The 22,441-nt window shown below is 37.0% G+C and overlaps 1 protein-coding gene across 2 annotated transcripts in view; it reads right to left on the bottom strand.

The window, feature by feature from the left end:
* Positions 1-22,441, bottom strand: part of LOC138836092 (TBC1 domain family member 12-like) — a 67,947-nt gene that overhangs the window by 25,875 nt on the left and 19,631 nt on the right. For both annotated transcript variants that reach the window (XM_070034580.1, XM_070034579.1), the window contains exons 2-4: positions 5,517-5,640; positions 1,597-1,712; positions 623-705 (exon numbers count right to left, since the gene is read on the bottom strand). In XM_070034580.1, coding sequence (XP_069890681.1) covers positions 623-647 — 25 coding nt within the window. In that variant the 5' untranslated portion in view covers positions 648-705; positions 1,597-1,712; positions 5,517-5,640. The remainder of the gene's footprint in view (positions 1-622; positions 706-1,596; positions 1,713-5,516; positions 5,641-22,441) is intronic.

Here is a 22,441-nt window from a genome sequence, read left to right as displayed (position 1 = left end):
TGTTGAAGGGGCCTTTAAAAACCTAGTTAACTTCTTTCCCATACTTCATAAAAGAACACAAACACTAGACCTAGTCAAATTATCACAGGCAGGTAGTAAGAAATAGGATTAAAGTTATAGTCTTCTTATTTCCCAATTTAACATACTTTCTATTGTACTATATTTTTATGATCACAGATTTATCAATAAATAAATATAACCAAATAGTAAAGTCAATCTTAATCAATAAACAACTATTGTGTATGTTACAAATATTTCAAAGTCTGCAGAAAAAAAACAAATTCAACTAATGTTTTAGAATAATAAAATTAGCTTTATGAATCTATGTGTATTCCAACATTAAAGAAATAACTTCATTTCCAGTATAGTAACAAAAAGCAGAACTGTACACTGTTATACCACTCACTTACACTGAATTGAAGGGAAAAACAATTGTCAATATGACATAGTACTAAAAATGTATACACTGAGCAGTACTTTCTAAAAATGCACAGTTATCCTAAACTAACAATAGTCCGTAAAAACTGTCAAATTCAGTTTTCGGATAATTCACTATCAAACTTCCTATTAAAATTAAGTTCTTAAAATCAGGCAATTAACAATTTGAAGCTAAATCTTATACCTCTTTTTTTAGCCTCAGCCACCATTTCATCATATTCTTGTCGGTGGCGTAAAGCTTCTTCCACAGATTTAGCAGGAAGATTTCTACAAAATAGAATACAATTAAGTCAATTTTTAAAACATTAACTTTTAACATTCAGAGTCTGATTCAAAGAATTTCTAATCTGACCACATTTCATATATTCAGAAAGTCTAAAAGAATCAGAATTGAACATCCTAGTATTTATTGTATAAAAGTATATAAAAGATTTATACTTCATGCATCCATCAACTATTACATATTTAAACATTTCAGATCAAAGTCAGTATTTTTGGTTTTACTCTAAATATACTTACTACTTTTCCTTTTTGTTCTATGTGTTGGTCCTGGGTATTGAACTCAGGGCCTAGGCACTGTTCCTGTCTTTTTGCTCAAGGTTAGTGCTCTATCACTTGAATCACAGTTCAACTTCCAGGTTTTTGATAGCTAATTGGAGATGAGTCCCATGGACTTTGCTGCCAAGGCTAGCTTTGAACATGATCCTCAGATCTCAACCTCCTGAGTAGCTAGGGTTATAGGCATGAGATACCCAACTCAGGGTCTTTTCTTGCTAGGTAAGCATTCTACTACCCCTTAAACAATGTCCTCACTTTTTAGCTTTTTTTTTTTTTTTTTTTTTGGTCTTGGGTTTTTCCCAGGGCCAACCTCAGGACATGACTCTTCTACCTATGATCTCTAGCATAGCTGTAATACAGGAACGAACCACCATGCACAGCTTGTTTGCTGAGATGTGATCTTGATAACTTTTTGCCCAGGCTGGCCTCAAACTGTGATTCTCCTGATCTTTGTCACCTGAGTAGTTAGGATTACAGGCATGAGCCACTATACCTAATTCCCTGGACTGTACTTCTGTCTATGTAACTTGTATTATAGGCATATGCCACCACATCCTGCTTGTTTGTTAAGATGGAGCTTTGGTAATCACTAATACTTACGATGGTCGATCCTCAAGAATCAGGGCTGTGGTAGAAAGTGGCTCAAATTCAAAATTTTTACGTCGTGAAGACTGAGGTGGTGGTTTACATGTCCTTCCTGTTCGTGCTTCATATTCCTATGGTAAATATATGCATATATATAATCTAGGTAGAGATTTTTCTCTCAGATTATCAGCTTGTATTATTAAATATCTATGTCATTAAGAATATCATGGTATAAGGGATATATATGCATAAATTATACACCAATTTTATAAAAATTTCAGGTAGACTAACAAGTTTCTTTTTATTTCTTTCAGTAACCTAAATAATGAAATTATATTACACAAAAAGATAGACAGTGGGTTGAAAGAACAAATATTAATGTCATAGATTAACTACTAAAGTTTTAAAGGACACATATTTTAATGGTATCAGCTATCCAAATCCATACTCAAATAACCTATGAGTAGTCTTCAACTATTGGTACTGGGAAAACTGGGCAGCCACACGTAGAAAACTAAAAGTGGACCTCAGCCTGTCACCCTGCACTAACATCAACCCAAAATGGATTAAAGGCCTCAACATCAAACCTGAAACTCTGAAAATACTGTAGTACAGAGTAAAAGAAACACTAGAACTTACAGATATAGGCAGGAGCTTCCCGAACAGTGTCCCAGGTCACACAAATTGGAGAGAGACTTGACAAATGGGACTACCTTAAAATAAAAAGTTTCTTCACAACAAAAGACATTCCTACCAAACTAGAAAGACAGCCAACCAACTGGGAAAAGATATTTACCAGCAAAATATCAGACAAAGGCCTACTATCCACTATACACAGGGAACTCAAAAAACTAATCCCTCCCAAATCTAACAAACCAATCATTAAATGGGCAACGGAACTAAAGAGAGACTTCTCAGAAGAAGAGATAAAAATGGCAAAGAAACCCATGAGGAAATGTTCATCATCCCTGGCTGTAAAGGAAATGCAAATAAAAACAAGACTGAGATACCACCTTACCCCAGTCAGATGGCCTATATCCTAAATTCAGATGACAAATGCTGGTGGGGATGTGGATAAAGAAGAACCCTATTGCATTGCTGGTGGGAATGCAAACTAATACAACCACTCTGGAAAGCAGTCTAAGAGGTTCCTCGGAAAACTAAATATACACCTTCCCACAAAGCCATACCACTCTCTCCTAGGCATCTACCCTGACCAACAGGAACCAGGATACAAGGACACATGCACCTCCATGTTCATTGCTGCACTTTTTTTTTTTTTTTTTGCCAGTCATGGGGCCTGAGCTCTGGGCCTGGGCGCTGTCCCTCAGCTCTTCAGCTCAAGGCTAGCACTCTACCACATGAGCCACAGCGCCACTTCTGGCCTTTTCTGCTTATGTGGTGCTAAGGAATCGAACCCAGGGCCTCATGCATGCAAGGCAAGCACTCTACCACTGAGCCACCTTCCCAGCCCCACTGCTGCACTTTTCACAATAGCTAAGGTATGGAAACAACCCAGAGGCCCCACTACAGATGAATGGATCCAAAAATTGTAGTACCTATATACAATGGAATACTATGTAGCCATTAGAAAGGACAAAATAATGGCATGAAATGGATGAAACTAGAACTAATCATGTTGAACGAGATAAGCCAAGATCAGAGAGACAAATGGCACATGGTCTCCCTGATATGCAGATGTTAAATTCAAAATGCAAGGAGATATGACAAAGTCAATAGGACTCAAGAAACAAATGACCTCTTCTTAATTTGTCGTATTGTTTTTAGATGACTCCATATTCTTGACCTCACGTATAGTATATACATGTGCACATCTGAGGGAAGCTAGGAGAATGGTACAGAATCACAGGGAAACAGGGGAAAAAACACAGCAGAGGGGCCCATCAACTGCACTGGACATTAATGAAAATGAACTAAGCAACTCATGAGCAGCAATGGGAGGGAGGGAATGAGAGAAAAAGAGGGAACAGCTTACACTAAGCAAAAGGAAATAACTGTATGTATCACCCGATTTGGGAAAAATGGCTGTCGTGTCAAAGTTTGTAGAGTCCATAAGCTTTACAAACCATGATGACAATGCTACTTGTGAAGGTTAAAATGTGTTTGTGACTTTAAATATATCACTATCCCATAATACTGTGAAATTTCAATAAAGAAAGAAAAAATAATCTATGAGTAAATCCTTATCCAGATCAGAGATGGAAATGCTGAGATGGATAATTCCACTATAATGCTCAGAAGATCTCTCACAAGGCTGACACTGAACCTCTAATCAAATGGTTGTTTTATATTTCAATCTGCTATAGTTAGCTACACTAACTTTAGAAACTCTGCCAACACATCTTATACAAAAGTATGACCCAAAATTCTGTCATATGTTTCACTACACTAAGAAAATATTTTTATATTTTTCTAATTTCATTGAGCAAAATTCTATTAAAAAGGATGAAAGTAACTGGACACATTTAATGTTCCAATTTGAGCACTCTTTCATAAATATTCACTTTTTTTCTCAGTACTGGAATTTGAACCCAGAGCTTCACACTTGCTAGACATGTGCTTTACCACTAATGCTATGTCCTCCAGCCCCCTTTTTTTCTTTTTTTCATTATTTTTCAGATATGGTCTGGAATATTTTTGCCAGGGCTTTCCTGGACCAAGATCCTCTTACTTAAGCATCCCATATGGTTGGGATAAAAAATATGGGCAACCATGCCCAACTTTTTATTGTAATATACTACTGACAACTTTTTGCCTAGACTGGCTTTGAATTAATATCCTTCTACAGCCTACCTCCTGAGTAGCAGAGATAACAGGTATGAATTGCCATACTTGTCCTAAACGTTCACTATATGAAATTTATTTCTAGAATTTCATCAAATATCAATAACAAGTTTGCTGATGTATAATTCCCAGAACCACATCTTCCTTCTTTATATAAAAAAAAAATCTTACAGGGACTTAGGTAGCTCATGCCTGTAATCTAGCTACTCAGGAGGCTAAGATCCTGAAGATCATTATTCCTAGCCAGTCTAGGCAGAAAAGTCCCCATATAACTTTTATCTCTAACGACTCAAAAAATGAAAAGTGGAGCTATGGCTCAAAGTGGTAGAGAGCAAAAGAGCTCAGAGACAGCCCCACAACCAAACAAAACAAAAACAAAAAAGCCAAAAGTAACGCTGTGGCTTAAGTGCTAGCCTACCTTCCACTGGCTGGAACCATAGAGTGGGGATTTTATAGAAAATCCTTAAGGCAATTTAGGTTGTTTTTAAAAAATAATCTCTCAAATAAGATTAATAAGATTAAGTTTTGTGTGTGTGCTGATTCTGGGGCTTGAATTTAGGGCTTGGATAGGGTGCTTGAACTTTTTGTGAAGGCTACCACTTAAAGTAAAGCCATAGCTTTATTTCTGGCTTTCTGGTGATGAATTAGAGATGAGTCTCATAGACTTCCTTATCTAGGCTGACTTTGAACCACAATCTTCAGATCTCAACCTACTGAGTAGCTAGGATTACAAACATAAGCCACTGTCATTCATTTATAGAGAGCCAGAACAATCTTTCAGAAACAGAACAAACTCCTTATCTCTATTTTAAGACCATGTTTGCCCAAGATGAAGGAACTCTTTAATACAACTGAATCACAGCCAGAGAAACTACCATGCTTAAAGCAGAGAGAGTGTAGTCAGTTATGATGCCTAGGTCAGACACAGTGGCTCATACCTCTAGTCTCAGCTACTTGGGTGGCAGATATTAGCAGGATCACAGTTTGAGGCCAGCCTAAGCAAAAAGTTATCAAAGCCCCATCTAACCAATAATGTGGGCATAATAATTCATACCTGTGACCCTAGCCATGCAAGAGGCATATAATCCTTTAAAAGCTATAAGAAACTTCAAAGCTATATCAATACTTACCTGCTGAATGATTTTGGAAGTTTTTTGGAGATTCTCTCTGGGAGGGACTTTTCCAAATAATTTCCAACCAGGCGCACTATGAACAACTGATTTGAGTTCCTTTGTCCTTTTTAGAAAAAGATTTCTGAAACACAAAAAAAGTTTCACAAATTTTGTATTTTGTAATCCGGGAGCAACTAAATAATAATTGTTGAAGTTGGGGCTGGGAAGGTGGCTCAGTGGTAGAGCGCTTGCCTTGCATGCCTGAGGCCCTGGGTTCGATTACTCAGCACCACATAAGAAAAAGAAAAAAGCCGAAGTGGCGCTGTGGCTCAAGTGGTATAGCGCTAGCCTTGAGCTGAAGAGCTGAGGGACAGCGCCCAGGCCCAGACTTCAGACCCCACAACCAACCAAAAAAAAAAAAAAATCATTTCTAGCCAGGCACCAGTGGCTCTGGAATCCTAGATACCAAGAGGATGAGATCTGAGGATTACGGTTTCAAACCAGCTGGGTCAGAAAAGTCTATGAGACTCTTATCTCCAATAAACCACTAGAAAATTGGAAGTGGCACTATGGTTCAAAGTATAGTGCTAACCTTGAGCAAAAAAGTTCAAAGATCCTGAATTCAAGCTCCACTACCAACAGAAAAAAAGTATTTCTACTCTTTATATTAATACTGGTTTAGGCTAACATGCTTCAGTTAGGAGTACCTGGCTTAGCTGTGTGCCATTGACTCACACTTTCTAATCCTAGCTAATCAGGAAGTAGAGATCAAGAAGACTGAGGCTCAAGTCTAGCCCGAGCAGAAAAGTTCAGAAACCCCATCTCCCAAACAACCACCAAAAAGCCAGGCTAGAGGCATGGCTCAAGTAGGTGAGTGTCAGTCTTAAGCTAGCACAAAGCCAGTAACAGAGAGAGAAAAAAAAGAAAATATAACATATAGATCTATTAGAAGACTCATCAATAAAGATACTAGTTAAAAAAAGTGGAAGACAGCTGTAAATATAATAGTTCTGAATTCATAATTCACATACTTAACAATAAAAGCCAAAAATTTGAGAAGAAAGAAAATTGAAAAACAAAACCTAAAGGGTTAGGTAATATAATACTTTTTAAAAGTACTATTTAGTTTGCTGTCAGTTGTAATAAAAAGTATATTTAATATAAATTGTTTTCCCTAGGATAAGCTACATATAACAATGCTTATTGCAAACAAACCAATATACAGCCAAGGGAAAAATGTACTTCTCACTGAAATATCTAAAAACAAAATGAAACAAAAAATCTGTACATATATTTTACTTTTCTTATTTTTGGACTAATAGTCCAAGCCCTAAGCAATCAAAATGTAGAACCTAACTGGTTATGAAAACTGGGAATGACATTCAAAGTAGTTGCTCATCAAAACAGTATGGAGAGCCAGCACAGTGGCTCAAGCCTGTAATCCTAGCCACTTAGGAAGAAGAAAACGGGGAAGAACAAATAGGAAGATCACAGTGCAAGCTGGCCTGGACATAAAGCAAGACCTCTAAAATAACCAACACACAATAGGGCTCAAGTGGTAGAGGCCTGCCTAGCAAGTGTAAGGCCCTGAGTTTATATCCTAGTACCAAGAAAGCGAAACAGTATGGAAGGGACAGCATGGACCAATTAGAAAAGGTACTGATGAATCTTAACTCAATTACCAAACATTTATACAGGCTATGATACAAACGGAGATTAAGAAAAGCTTAAATTCATGTACAGTTATAGCTCCAAATTATTTTAATTCCCAAATAACCAGGTTTAGCTATACTCAAATACCACATAAATATATCTTGAAAGAAATATCATAATATAGAAATAAGTTTTTAGTCAGTTTCAACAATTAAAAATATTTCTATTTAGATATGCAACAGAAAAGATGACATCACAAAGCAATTTCTGTTTAAAGTACTTTAGAGGTTTCTTTTCTTTTCTTTTTTTTCTTTTTTTGCCAGTCCTGGGGCTTGAACTCAGGGCCTGGGCACTGTCCCTGAGCTTCTTTCTTTGCTCCAGGTTAGCACTCTAGCACTTGAGCTACAGCTTTTTCTGTTTAGGTGGTACTGAGGATTCGAACCCAGGGCATGATGCATGCTAGGCAAGCACTTTACCACTAAACCACATTCCCAGGCTCTGTTAGAGGTTTCTTTATAGATGCTTATATGCAGTAATTTAATTTTCCACTTTTTAAGATCCTAGGTTAGAGGTTTTTCAATAATGAACACACTGAAGACCAGGAAATTGACAAGTAGCAATTTCAAGCCACAGTGGATGACCTATTAAAGTATGGGCAACACAAGCTATGTCTGCAATTTATTGCCTCTTAACTCCATATTTATCCTGTGATAACAGAATTCTTTAAGTACTTCTTCAAAACAAATAAACATGAAACTGGCTTTCTCATTAGAAGTCATTGAAGGGATACTAAAGGAGAAAAAGGCTTTCTGGTGGTCTCCAGCTGAGGCAGAGTAAGGTGGGTGGTATTATGGGTATGAGATCATTCATTAGAACTGGTCAACCACATGCCCAAACTGTGTAGTCCCTCAGCAAACTTTCAGCCTCAGCCTAGAGATAGAAATGGCCACTCTACACCTCTCTAGTCATGGAAAGAACCTCATCAATTTTCAATGGGCAGAAGCAGGAGTGGGAGATGACAGGCCTGGATCACTTATCTCTAAAAAATATACAAATCAAGGCTGGGAATGTGGCTTAGGGTAGAGTGCTTGCCTAGCATGCATGAAGCCCTGGGTTAGATTCCTCAGTACCATACAAACAGAAAAGGCCAGAAGTGGCACTGTGGCACAAGTTGTGGGATGCTAACCTTGATCAAAGAAAGTTCAGGGATAGTGCCTAAGCCCTGAGTTCAAGCCCCAGAACTGGCAAAAACATTAATAATAATAATAATAAATAGATAGATAGAAAGAAATTAATCAAAAAACACAGTTAAGACACCAGTTCACATAGTTATTACTGTTTAAACAAACACACACAAAATAGGTGTTGATGAGAAAGCAAGAAAATTGGAACCTGATGAACATTTAAAATCATATAGTAAAGCCACTGTACAAAGTATTTTCACAACTGTTCAAAATGTTAAACACAGAATTATCATATAAGCCAGAAATGCCTAGGTTTTTACCTAAAAGAACTAAAAACAAAGATTGAAACAAATACTTATATATCAATGTTTGCAGCAATAGTACTGACAAATCAAAAGGCAGAAATCACTCAAATACTCATCAATAAATGAATGAGGCTCACCCCTGTAATACTAGCTATTCAGGAGGCAAAAGTCACTCCTGGCAGACAAATCTAGAGGTTTATTGGACAAATCTACTGGTTTATTGGAGATAAATAAATAAATCTTATCTCCAATAAACCAGTAAAAGCTGGAAGTAGAGGTATGCCTCAAGTGGTAAAGTGCTAGTCTTGAATGAAAAAGCTAAGCAGGTAAGAGTTAAGACCTTGAGTTCAAACCTCAGTACTGGCACCAAAAAATAAATAAATTAAGAAAAATTTGGTGTATACATATGTTATAGAATGGACTGTGTCCCTTAAAATTCCTATGTTGAAACTCTGATACTAGTCTCTTGGACTATGACTGTATTTTAAGGGTTTTTAAGAGAACTCAAGGTCATGTAGATGAGCTTTAATCCATTATGCCTGGTATTCTTGTAAAAGGAGATACCAGGGCTGCATGCATAAGAGGGAAAATGAAAGGAGGATTCAACAATAAAGAAGTAGAAGCTAGGTGCTAGTGGCTTACACCTGTAATCCTAGCTATTCAGGAGAATGAGATCTGAAGATCACAGTTTGAAGCCAGCCCAGGCAGTAAAGTCCATGAGATTCCTAACTGCCAATTAATCAACAAAAACTCAGAAATGGAGCTGTGAATCATGTGGTAAAGATCTAGCTGAAAAAGTTCAATACAGTTCCCAGGCCGAGTTCAAGCCTAGCCCAGAATTAGGGGAAAAAAATTAAAAAGCAGAAAAAGTACATGATACTCTTACCTCTAAATAACCAGCAAAAAACTAGAAGTGGAAGTATGGCTGAAGTGGTAAAGGATCAGCCCTGAGCAGAAAAAGCTAAGGAACAGCACTCAGCTCATAAGTTTAAACACCACTATCCATACAAAAAAAAAAAAAAAAAAGTAAAGAAAAAAAAGCAGCAGCAGCTAAAAAAGCAGCTATCTACAAGCTAAGGAGAAAGACTATGGGAGAAACTAAACAGCTCATCTTCATTTTAGACATATAATCTTCAATACTATGAGAAAACAAATTTCTGTGGGGGTTTTTTTGTTTTTTTTTTTGCAATGGGTCTACTTGTATCCCTATTTAAGCGATTTGTTTTTTCCCTTCCCCTCCACAAATTATACCAACATCAAATACAGTGAAAGCAGGGGTTATACTGTGGGGGAGGGACATACAAAGCAACAAAGAAATTATCTTATAAATATGTTAGAAATAATCACATGAAAGAAAAAACATTTAAATACTTATCTTGGAGTTCTTTTCACCTAACATCAACTTATCTGACCTTTTCTGCTTGCCTCAGACATATACTAGTTATTGCAAATAAGGGAAACCATGGGACCTATGTTTCTTTGGGCCTGGCTTACTTTACTTAATATAATTTTTTCCAAGTCTTTCTGTTTTTTACACCACCTAGTATGATATTTTGTTATTTTGTTATGGTATCCCTATAAAACTAATACAACATACAATGGAGTATCATTCAGCCACAAGAAGAAGCCAAGTTCTGATATATACTACAATCTGGATGGACCTTGAAAACATGGTGCTACCTTAAATGAGCCAGAAACAAAGGAACTAATATTATGTAACTCCATTTATATCAGGTATCTAAATAGGCAATTCATAGAAACAGAAAATATATAGACTTTATCAGGAACTGAGGAGAGAGAAATATGGAGTGATTGTTTAATGGGTAAAAAGTTTCCATTTAGAAAGACGAAAAGTTCTCTAAGTAAGTGATAAGTGATAATGTATATTATCATGTGTTTAATGTCACTGAATTGCATAACCATATACTTAAAATAACTAAAGTTATTGATTTTATGTTATATTATTCTACCAAAATTATTTTATTTGTTCATTCATTCAAACATTTTGAGACAAGGTCTAATTATGTTACCCAGTCTAGTCACTAAATCATGGATTCAAGAGGTCCTCCTGCTTCAGCCTCCCAAATTGCTGGGATTACAGATGTGTCACCCCACCCAGATATAACAATTTAAAATAATATGTGCAGAAAATGAAAAGCCAAAGATTGAGAACAGTATAAAGCTCAGTAGCAATATAAAGCTCAATAACAAGTTATTGAAAAAAAAACAAAAAAAAAGAAAATAGAGAATATTTAAGCTAATGTTTTGCCAAAGAAGGTATATTAAAGCAAATAAGCAACATAAAAAATGCTCAATATTATTAGTCATTAGGAAAATGCAACTCAAACTTGCAACGAAGTGACACTTCATTACCCTCAATGATTCATCTATCTATATGTGTTTGCAATATTCTAATACATCTTTCTTTTGCTTCTTTCTTTTACATACACACAGAAAGCTTCATTTGAGACCCACACTAATTGCCTACCACACCTAAAAAGCTGGGCAAAACTCATTTATAACATGAAAACTTTCTGCTTATGAAGTAACAGGATATGAAGTGCTTAGGCCTCTAAGAATTGGCATACTCACTTATATATGAGGCAATGTAAATTTCAGTCTCTCAAATTATGGAACTTGACAATACAGAAAATTGTATCTAATCTTGAATCTTCTTACTAGCAATAATAACACCAACCTAATAAAAAGGATTGAAACTTTTCCAAACAGAAAATAAAATAGTAAAATAATCGTCAAAATAAACTAAGTTAAAAAATTAGAAATCATAACCTGACCTTCAAAGTTTTTCAGGGGAAATTAGACCACTAAAAACAAACCAACTTCCTGGACTGTGAACTTAAAGTTTCCACAAAGAATAGAAGACCAAAAAGAAAACACTATTTAGTGACCATGGAATGCTAGAGTTGACTACATAATTAATTCAAAGAAGTACTATTTTTTTAAAATTCAGTACTTGGCTATTTTGGATTAAAGATCTGGCACAAAGATTACTTACATTCTTTCCAAACCTCAATCATTTTTTTCATTTGAAAAAGACTTTCAGCTGACTATACGAAAAAAAGTACTTTTCTGCCAAATAAGTTTAGGCTTTTTTAATTCCAAGAATTTTCTTTCTCGGGCTGTTTCTCGATCTTGTCTTGGTCGCTATTACAAATCCTAAAAATTAAAAAGAATAAAGAATTTTTACTTCATAAGTCTACATAACTATCCTTGCTACTTTCAGATGTCAGAACTATTTTTAAAAGGAGAAAGCTTACTACACTTAGTCTTATTTAAAAAAAAAAAAAAGTAATTACAACACTGAAAGACTACTTCTTAACTAACAGTCTTTTGGAGGTGCCCAACACTTTATAAAATATCTAGGTCAAAGGTTCTTCAAGAGCCAATGAGCCAGAGTCTCTTCTCAAATTGCATGCACAATTTTAAGAAAACGATGTGGCTAACAAATATTTCCTTGGGGAACTGTTTATAGTCTTCATCACATTCTCCTCAGATTCATCTCTACACAACTCCCAAGAAACACTAATAACTCAATAAAGTCACTTTCTATAGTCATAACACTAATAAGTGTTTGAGACAGTTTACTGCAGTTTCTTTTCTTTCAAATAACCTTTGTTTTGATCATGTGTGACATATCCCTACTCTTCTTTCTTACATATTACTAAAATGTCTTCATTTAAACAGCTCAATAATATAAATTATTTTCTTCTTCCTCCAGAATACAGTTAGAATGCATTTGCATCAGGAAGATACTTTGGTAGATCCTATCTTGTTTACCTTACAGTAAATAAATTACAGGCAAGGCTTTACTAACAGAGATCTTTGCTTCTTTACATAGCAGAGGAAAGCAACATGAAATGCCATTATGGGTAAAATAGTAATAATTATTATGACTAAAATATTTTTGCTTTTTTCTGTATACTTATTATAGCAAGTATAGAATACTCCATAAAAAGAGTTGATTTAAGTCCAATATTGGTGCCTTAAGACATTGAGAAGCAAGGCAGAAACCACCAGGAGAAAAATAAGAGGACAAATATAAGAAATGTCCTATAATTTTTCTTTTAGTATATGCACATAAAAAAGAAAATATCAGGGCTGGGAAGGTGGCTCAGTGGTAGAGCGCTTGCCTTGCATGCTCAAGGCCCTGGGTTCGATTCCTCAGCACCACATAAGCAAAAAGAAAAAAGCCGGAAGTGGCGCTGTGGCTCAAGTGGTAGAGTGCTAGCCTTGAGCTGCAGAGCTGAGGGACAGTGCCCAGGCCCAGAGTTCAGGCCCCACTACTGGACGCCCCACCAAAAAAAAAAAAGAAAGAAAATATCAGAAGAATATGTAGAAAACATCACAGTTAGCAGGATGTATACTTCATCAAAACAACAGAAACTAAGCTAACATTTTTTATTTACACTAAAGGCAAAATATATTCTTATCTGTTTAGTCACCGTGATGTACATAAAGGACAGAAATGTTTTAAAATTGCTTATGAAGATGGTCATATGTGATTATGCTAAAAGCCATAAAATTGTATACCTTTAGGTGAGTTTTATGAATTATGTCTCAAGCTGTTAAATTTCTATTAAATGAGAAATTAATCTGATATATTAACATGATAAAAAAAAGACCAACTGGGGTTTATCATACAAATACAAAGAACCACATGATCATATCAAGTGAGGCATTCAAATTCACTTAACACCATCATAAATATATATTAGTAAATAGTAGAACTAAGGGAACAAAAATTCCTTAGCCTGATTATGATCATTTACACTATCAAAGAACCCGATTGCTAACATGAAAGACTCAAGATTTCCTTTTAGATTAAAAACAACTTTGAAATATTTTAAACTGTTGCCTTCTGCATCAAAATGTTAGTTCTACAATATCACAACTGTATTAGACTTTGAGTTCTGTATTTACTATTGAATTTCCAGTGCAGTCAGCTAACTTGGGGGGAGTCGGTTTAAGGGGAGTTTTTCACTGGGGGAAAAAAAATTTACTCTAAGCCATTGTTTCTATGAACCTTTCTCTACTACAAGCCTTTTCTTTTCTTTTCTTTTTCTTTCTTTCTTTTTTTTTTTTTTTTTTTTTTGTGGGTCATGAGCCCTGAGCTCTGGGCTTGAGCACTGTCCCTCAGCTCTTCAGCTCAAGGCTAGAGCTCTACCACTTGAGCCATAGAGCACCACTTCTGGCTTTTTCTGCTTATGTGATTCTGAGGAATCGAACCCAGGACCTCATGCATGCAAGGCAAGCACTCTACCATTGAGCCACCACCTCACCCCTACAAGCCGTTTCTTCTATAGATTATTCTATTTCAAAATTTCTTACTTTCTACCTTATTTACATACATATCTGAATGCTACTTTTAAACTATAAATGCCCAGAGAATAGAATTTGTATAATCTTCTCAATGATCTGTTCTCTATTAATATTTTCATTTTTAAAATTGATTCCTTTTCTTTTGATATATAGTTCTACAAATTTTACTACATGTAAAGATTTTTTTTTTTGTTGGTCATGGGGCTTGAACTCTGGGCCTGGGCGCTGTCCTTCAGCTCTTCAGCTCAAGGCGAGCACTCTACCACTTGAGCTACAGCGCCACTTCCTACATGTAAAGATTTATGTATCTATCACCTCAAAGTACAGAATACTTCCATCACCCCCAAAATATTCCCTGTGTACCTCCTTATGGTCACAACTCCCTAATCTCTATAAAAACGTGAAATGATCTTGAGATAGATTTACAGGTCAGATTTAGTGCCAGAGAAGTAAATCTTGTTTCCCTGTCATGAATTCTTATAATTTATAATTTAATTCATATTAAATCATTAATCATTGTCTCAGCATCCATTTTAAACCAGAAGCAAGGCTCAATCACTGTTAACATGGTTAACAGTTCTATGCCTCTTTCCAGTTTCTCAATGTGGTCATCTAGATTTCTGGCTCAGACAACTACCTCCTGATGACCACTTCTTTATGGGAAAGCTAAACACAAGCTACTTGACTGGCCAAGCTGACTCCACACTTTGCACAGGAGGGATGCTACGATGCTCTTGTAGAACTCATATCTGATCATTTTGGTGGTACTGGAGTTTGAACTCAGGACTTCACTCTTGTCACACTTGCTAAGCAGGTACTCCTTGAGCCATGCCCTCCAGCATACCTTCTAACTTTAAACCTATCAGAACTCTCATTAGGAAACACGTTTAAATAATGCTCTTAATTGTAATAAAGGTTCTAGCCCATAGCTGAATCCTGGTGTGGACCAGCCAGCTTGCTATAAATACCAGGGCTTATATAATTCATTAAATAATCCTTATTTCCATCTTTGTCACCTCTTGTGATCACTGAACAAGAATCCTCTTATTATTAAGCAAATCTATGTTTATTAAAATTCACTAAAGGACAAGAGTAAAATATTGATAAGAGTCTTAGCACTACCTTGAGCAGTGCTAGTAGAGTGAGATTATAGTGATGAGGCATGAGATCAAATGGTTAAAGACAGGAAATGGATGGGGATTACGCAAAGTGTGTGATGTGATGATCATTCAGGACTGGCTGATCTATGAAATGAAGATCTGGAAGTATTTCTAATATGCCTAGACTATATAACAAGACTCTGTCTCAGTAAAACAAACCTAAAAAACAGAAACGTACTATACGTTCATAACTAACAAGAAAGGTCTAAAAGAAACTAATAAATAGCTAAGTAGCAATCTTGAAACTTCAGAGAGGTGATTATGTAAAGAACTGACTTATTAGCTAAATATGGTGATTTGTGCCTCTAATCCCAGAACTTAGGAGGCTGAGTGAAGGTTAGCCTGGGCCACTTTATAAAATCTTGTCAAAAAAAAAAAAAAAAAGCCAGGTACCAGCTACTCAGGAGGATGAGCTCTGAGGATCAAGGTTCAAAGCCAGCCTGGGCAAGAGAGTCTACAAGATGCTTATCTCGGGGTTGGGGAGGTGGCTCAGTGGTAGAGTGCTTGACTTGCATGCATGAAGCCCTGAGTTGGATTCCTCAGCACCACATAAGCAGAAAAAACCGGAAGTGGTACTGTGGCTCAAGTGGTAGAGTGCTAGCCTTGAGTTCAGGGCCCCACGACCAACAACAACCCCCCCCCAAAAAAAAGGAGAAAGAAAAGAAAAGAAAAAAAAGAAACGTGAAAAAGATGCTTGTCTCTAATTAACCACTAAAAAACTTCAGCTCTGCTCAAGTGGGAGAACACTTATACTTGAATGAGAAAGCTCAGGGACAGTGCCCAGGATCTGAGTTCAACTCCCAGAACTGCTCTCTGCAAAATGAAAAAACATACCATGAAGAACTGACTTGTTCTTTGTGGTTCTATAGGGAAAACAAACAAGAACAATTACAAAGAGATATAATATAAGAGATATAATATGCTTCAATATAAATAACCTTTTAACAATTAATACTGTTAATAGGCTGCCTTTAGGAAAACCATAATATCTATCCAGTACCTAAATTATCTAAGAATAAGAAAGTTAAACACTACACTTTAAAGTTGTTGGTGATGCATTTCTATGTTGATTTTTTTGGCTCATGTCCGACCTAACAGTACTTCCTGAATTGATTATATACATGATAGAACTAGTCTTCAAATACCATAAGTGAAGTCCCAATCCCAATAAGTATAGGTACAGAATCATTCAAGGCACAGAACTGTCAAATGCAGGTTCAGGAAGACCTCTGACTGTTGTCAGTCAGTTTGAAGTGAGCTACTGGTCACAGGCAGGAGGAACTACATTAAAGTCCAGGAACCCAGGCAGACATCCATCACTTTGCAAATTTTCTCACACTTGGTTAATGGGGTTTGATGCCTGCCACATGGAATTGATAAGTTCATGTCTCTGTGGATTCTGCTGTATTTGCAGATATAATTGCTTATTGACATAAGTCAACTGTTTGTGCTTCATGGTATGCTGGATGGTGTCCCCGCCACCCCCTCCAGTGTTTATGTATACAAGATGTTGAGTCATTCTGTTTTGGCACTTAATTTCAAAAGGGAGTAAGCTTGGGTCAAGACCATTGATTGCATTGCCTTAAAACTATTGTTCTCTATAACATAAAAATAAAACATAAAGTATCAGGCCTAGGCTGTTAGTAACAGTAAATCAAAAGACTGTGTTTCAGTGATCTTCAATAAGTACAAAACAATTGCTGGATGCCAGTGGCTCACCCTGTAATCCTACCTACTCAGGAGGAGGAGATCTGAGGATCAAGGTTCAAAGCCAGCCTGGGCAGGAAATTCCGTGAGACTCTGATTTCCAATAAACCACTCAGAAAACCAGAAGTGGCGCTGTGGCTCAAGTGGTAGAGTGCTCACATTGAGCTGAAGAGCACCCAGGCCCAGAGTTCAAGAGCTATGACCAACAACAACAACAACAAAAATCTTACTCATTTAAAATAGGCGACTCATTATTAATTTACTCAAGAAAAATGTTAAGGTAGTTATTCTTCTTTGCAGAATATTTCTGAGTTACTATAATTGTATGCTCAGTTTTATTCATTTTTTGCAGGTGGGGTGAAAGGCTCAAACAATCTTCCTAACTTAGCCTCCCAAATAAGTTGGGCCGATAATTACAGTCATTGTACCTAGCTGTGTATCCAGTTTTGAAAATTTATCTGTTTCTAGAACTACACCACAAAGATGAACATTATTCTCTACGCTATGTGCTGGTAACATTAAGCAATGATGCCTTATCCGAAATTTTTTTTTTTTTTGGTCCAGTCGTGGGGCCTGAACTCTGGGCGTGGGCACTGTCCCTCAGCTCTTCAGCTCAAGGCTAGAGCTCTACCACTTGAGCCACAGCGCCACTTGCGGCTTTTTTTTTCTGCTTATGTGGTGCTGAGGAATCGAACCCAGGGCCTTGAACATGCAAGGCAAGCGCTCTACCACTGAGCCACCTTCCCAGCCCCCCTTATGCAAAGTTTTATGTTACTAGGTTTTGATACATAGCTCAGGTGGTATAGCCCTTGCCTATCATACCTGAAGCCCTGAATTCAAACTCCAGGAACCACCAAAACAAACAACAAAGTCAATGAGGGGAGGGGGTCAAGGGCTATGTAAGTTAAAAAAAAAAAAAAGGGCAATTTAACCTTTATCATTCTTTAAAAACAAAGTATAGCCAGGTAACAGTAGTTCATACTTATTAAAATCCTACCTACTCATGAGACTGAGATGTGAAGATTAAAATTTGAAGTCAGCCTGGGCAGAAAATTCCCTGAGACTGGTATCTCCAATTAACCACCAAAAAGCTGGTAGTGAATGTATGCACTAGATATCTTAAATTCAAGCTGCAGTACTAGCACAAAAACAAAACAAAATTTTTAAAATCCACAGAATACAGAAGGTACGTATTCAGTTGAACCACTATCTTTATTTAAAATTTTAATAATGTACTTTTGAATTTATTTATTTATTTTTTTGTCCGTTGTGGGGCTTGAACTCTGGGCCTGAGCGCTGTCCCTCAGCTCTTCAGCTCAAGGCGAGCGACCACTTTGGTTTTCTGGTGGTTTACTGGAGATAAGAGTTCACGGACTTTCCTGCCCAGGCTGGCTTTGAACCACGATCCTCAGATCTCAACCTCCTGAGTAGCTAGGATTACAGGCGTGAGCCACCGGTGCCCAGCTTAAACTTTTATATAGGATATATTTGGGGGAATGACTAATGCGTTTTCCCACACAAGAGGGATTTTAATTCTGCTAGCTTTATTTTATTTTTGCAAGTCCTGGAGCTTGAACTCAGGGCCTGGGCACTGTCCCTTAGAGCTTCTTTCTTTGTTCAAGGCTAGCACTCTACCACTTGAGCCACAGCACCACTTCTAGCCTTTTCTGTTCATGTGGTACTGAGGAATCAAACCCAAGGCTTCATGCATGCTGGACAAGCACTCTAGCACTAAGCCACATTCCTAGCCCCACTGCTAGCTTTACTGTGGTGCATGAAGGAGAAATTTTCCTTTCCTTGTACTGGAGTTCAAGTAAGGATACACTGTACAGCTATATACTGTATTTATCTTAACTCTTCATACATGTACTATTTTGTTTCTTCTTTTTTCTTGTTTTTAATATTATCTTAAAATAGGTGCACTTTACTGGACATAGATGAAAATGAACTAGGCAACTCAAAGGCAACGATGGGAGGGAGGGAATGAGGGAGAAAAAGGGAACAGCTTTCACTAAGCAACAGGAAAGAAATGTACATATCATCTGATGTGGAAGAAATAATTGTATTGTCAAAGCTCATAAAATTCACAAACTTTATAGACCATAATAATGACAACTTGCCTTGTGAAGGTTAAAATGTGTTTGTAACTATCACTATTCCACAATACTGTGAAATGTGTGAAATTTATGTAATCACCTAATCTCAATAAAAAGTTGTACTTTTAACACGTCCCCTAATACGTATGGTAGATCTTGATCAGTGTCACTCCTGCCAGCATTCTCCCAACTCCCATCTATCCCATCTCCATCTGTCTCCTAAAGTTTCCTAGCTCTGTTTTCCCATATGTACATGTATTATCCACATTTCTCTCTCCCACTTTCTTAGCCTCCATCTCCTTCAGAAAGGAGATATTTTAGCTTTCTGGTATTCATTTTGTTAACCTGTTTCTAAATTGTTCAAAGGGGTTACACCATGGAACCCTACCCTTATGCATACCATACTCAATTCAGTTTGATCCTGTGTATATATACAAATGGCCAGTATATGTTTTCAAGTATGTTTATATTTTGGGTCTAACTTCTATGTATGAGAGAAAACATGTATACTTTGTGTCTCCCAGCCTGACCCACTTCACTCAACATGGTTTTTTTTTCCAGGTCCATCAATTTCTCTGTAAATAACATAATACTATTCATTCCGACAGATGAATAAAATTTCATCATATGCATATGATGTATGTTACACATATTCTGATATATATCAATAAAAATTCATATATATTATATATATATTTATGCATACATGAGACAGCACTCAGGTTCTGAGTTCAAGCCTGAGGACCAATACACACACACACACACACACACACACACACACACACACACACACACACACACACACACACAAAATGCTATAGAAGGGCAGAGGATGGAGGATAAGAAAGTAAAGGAGAGATGGTAGAGACTTGGAAAACACTTTAAAAGTTAAAAAAAAAAAAGGAGTTAAAAACATCTTCAAAGGCATTGAGGTAGGCAGAGTAGAAAAAAAAAATTAACAGTACACAGATAATTTATATAATCTGGAGACCACAGTCCAAAGTACTTACTAGCAATGGCTAACTTCTAACTAGCATTTATTCTTGCAGCAATTTTTCTACCTACAAACCTTTTTTCTACAAACTTGGTTTCTCTTATTGCTAAACATACTTCCAAATGTTGCAATTTTCTTTTTTCTTTTTTTTTTAAATTGGTCCTGATGCTTGAACTCTGGGCCTTGGCGCTGTCCCTCAGCTCTTCAGCTCAAGGCTAGCACTCTATCACCTGAGCCACAGCACCACTTCTGGTTTTCTGAGTGGTTTATTGGAGATAAGAGTCTCATGGACTTTCCTGCCCAGACTGACTTTCCTGCCCAGGCTGGCTTTGAACATGATCCTCAGATCTCAGCCTCCTGAGTAGCTACTATTATAGGCATGAGCCACCGGTGTGTGTGTTTTTTCCCCCCTAATTGTCAGTGTGGGGCTTGAACTCTGAGATTGGGCACTGTCCCTCAGCCCTTCAGCTACTTGAGTCATAGCGGCACTTCTGTGCAATTTTCTTTTCATTGTCTTTACAAGAACAGTGTGAGAAAAAAAAAAAAAACAGTATTTATCTTTAGTTTTATCTATATTTTGCCAGTCCTGGGGCTTGAACTCAGGGCCTAGGCACTATCCCTGAGCATCTTTTTTGGCTCAAGGCTAGCACTTTACCTCTTGAGCCACAGTGCCACTTCTGGCTTTTTCTGTTTATGTGGTACTGAGGAATCGAAACCAGGGCTTCATGCATGCTAGGCAAACATTCTACCACTAAGCCACATTCACAGGCCCTATTTTATTTTATTTTTTGTGTGTGTGCTGTCTTAGGGCTTGAACTCATGACTTAGGTGCTGCCCCGAGCTTGTTTTTTGCTTAAGGCTAGTGCTCTACCACTTGAGCCACAACTCTACTTCCAGGTTTGTTTTTTATGTTGTTGTTTATTTGTTTTTGGTGCTTGAGTCTTGTGCACTTTCCTGCCTGGCCTGACTTAGAACCACAATCTTCAGATCTCAGAGTTTTGAGTAGTTAGGATTACAAAGCTGAGTCACTGGTGGTCAGCTAGTTTTATTTTATAATCCTTGACCTGCTTTTTAAAAAAATGAACTAGGGGCTGGGAAAGTAGCTCAGTGGTAGAGTGCTTGCCTTACATGCATGAGGCCCAAGGTTCAATTCTTCAGTACCACATAAGCAGAAAAAGGCGAAGTGGTGCTGTGGCTCAAGTGGTAAAAGGCTAACCTTGAGCTGAAGAGCTGAGGGACAGTGCCCAGGCCCAGAGTTCAGGCCCACAATCAACAAACAAAAACAAAAACAAAAGAACTGTTATAATTCTTGAATAAATTTTTCCAGGGACAATAACAAAAATATATTTTGCCTAAGTTGATTTAAAAAAGATGGCTAAAAACAGTGAAGATTAAAACCAGATTTGGAACTTCTAAAAAATTCCCAATGTATAATGGGGTGGTTAGTTATAGAGTATAGTATCTGGGAAAATACACATAATCTGATTTCAAAACCATCATGTTCAATTCCAAATATAAAACGTTGTAATCTGTGTGAGACTGGAATCAGAGAAATACACAAACACACAAAAAAGTATCCAAAATAAAATTGAAATTAAAAAGAAAGTGCAAGGTCAAATTCAGAAGTAAGTTAAACACTGTATTACCAAGTTAACTTTCAAACTAGCTAGCTTGGTTTTCAAAGGTAAACTTCTCTTAATTTCAGGAGAAAAAAAAAGCCTGCTAAAAACTCAGACAGTCACATGTGTTTCCCCTCTTCCTTTAGCCACAGAAATAAGAACTACAAGAAAGGCTGAGGTAGCAAATTTTAGAGGTGGGCCAAGCCACATTCAGTGTACACAACTCTTCCCTCACTAAAGGGTTTTGTTTTGTTTCCCTCTACACAGGGTTTCACCCCCAGACTAACCTGCAGCTCAAGATCCTCCTGCCTCCCAGGTGCTGGAATGGGCCCAGGGCCCTTCAGACAAAAAAAAAAAAAAAAAAAAGGGAGACAATAATTGAAAAACAGCAAAAGCAAAAAGGGATGTAGGCATGGCTTAAGTGGTAGAGGGCCTGCCTTCAAGCACAAGGCTCTGAGTTGCCTGTTTTTTTAAATCATTGCAGTAAGGTTCAAGCAGATATAAACCAGAATTATCTGGGTGAAAACTTTTAGTGTAGCTATGAGTTCCTAAGCCACTAGAATTACTTACTTTTTCTGAATACATTTAGAGATAGGTAACCGATAAATTGCTTCAAAATCTCCAAATATGGTGTATACATGTGAACATATGAGGGAAGGTGGGAAGAGGGCACAGAATCAGTGAAGAGCAGGTAAAGAAGTACAACAGAGAGGTCCATCAGCTGCACTGGACATTGATGAAAATGAACTTAACAACTCAAGGGCAGTGATGGGAGGGAGGGAATGAAAGACAAGGGAACAGCTGATACTAAGCAATATATGTAAAGTTAACCTTGCTGTGTATCACCTCTAAAACAACAATTAAAAAATCAATTTATGTTTGTAT

This window comes from Dipodomys merriami, unplaced genomic scaffold (assembly GCF_024711535.1).
Source record: "Dipodomys merriami isolate MVZ:Mamm:240054 unplaced genomic scaffold, mDipMer1.0.p SCAF_249, whole genome shotgun sequence".
Lineage (NCBI taxonomy): Eukaryota > Metazoa > Chordata > Mammalia > Rodentia > Heteromyidae > Dipodomys > Dipodomys merriami.
The sequence above is the reverse complement of the archived record's forward strand: the minus strand, read 5'-3'. Positions and strand labels throughout refer to the sequence as shown.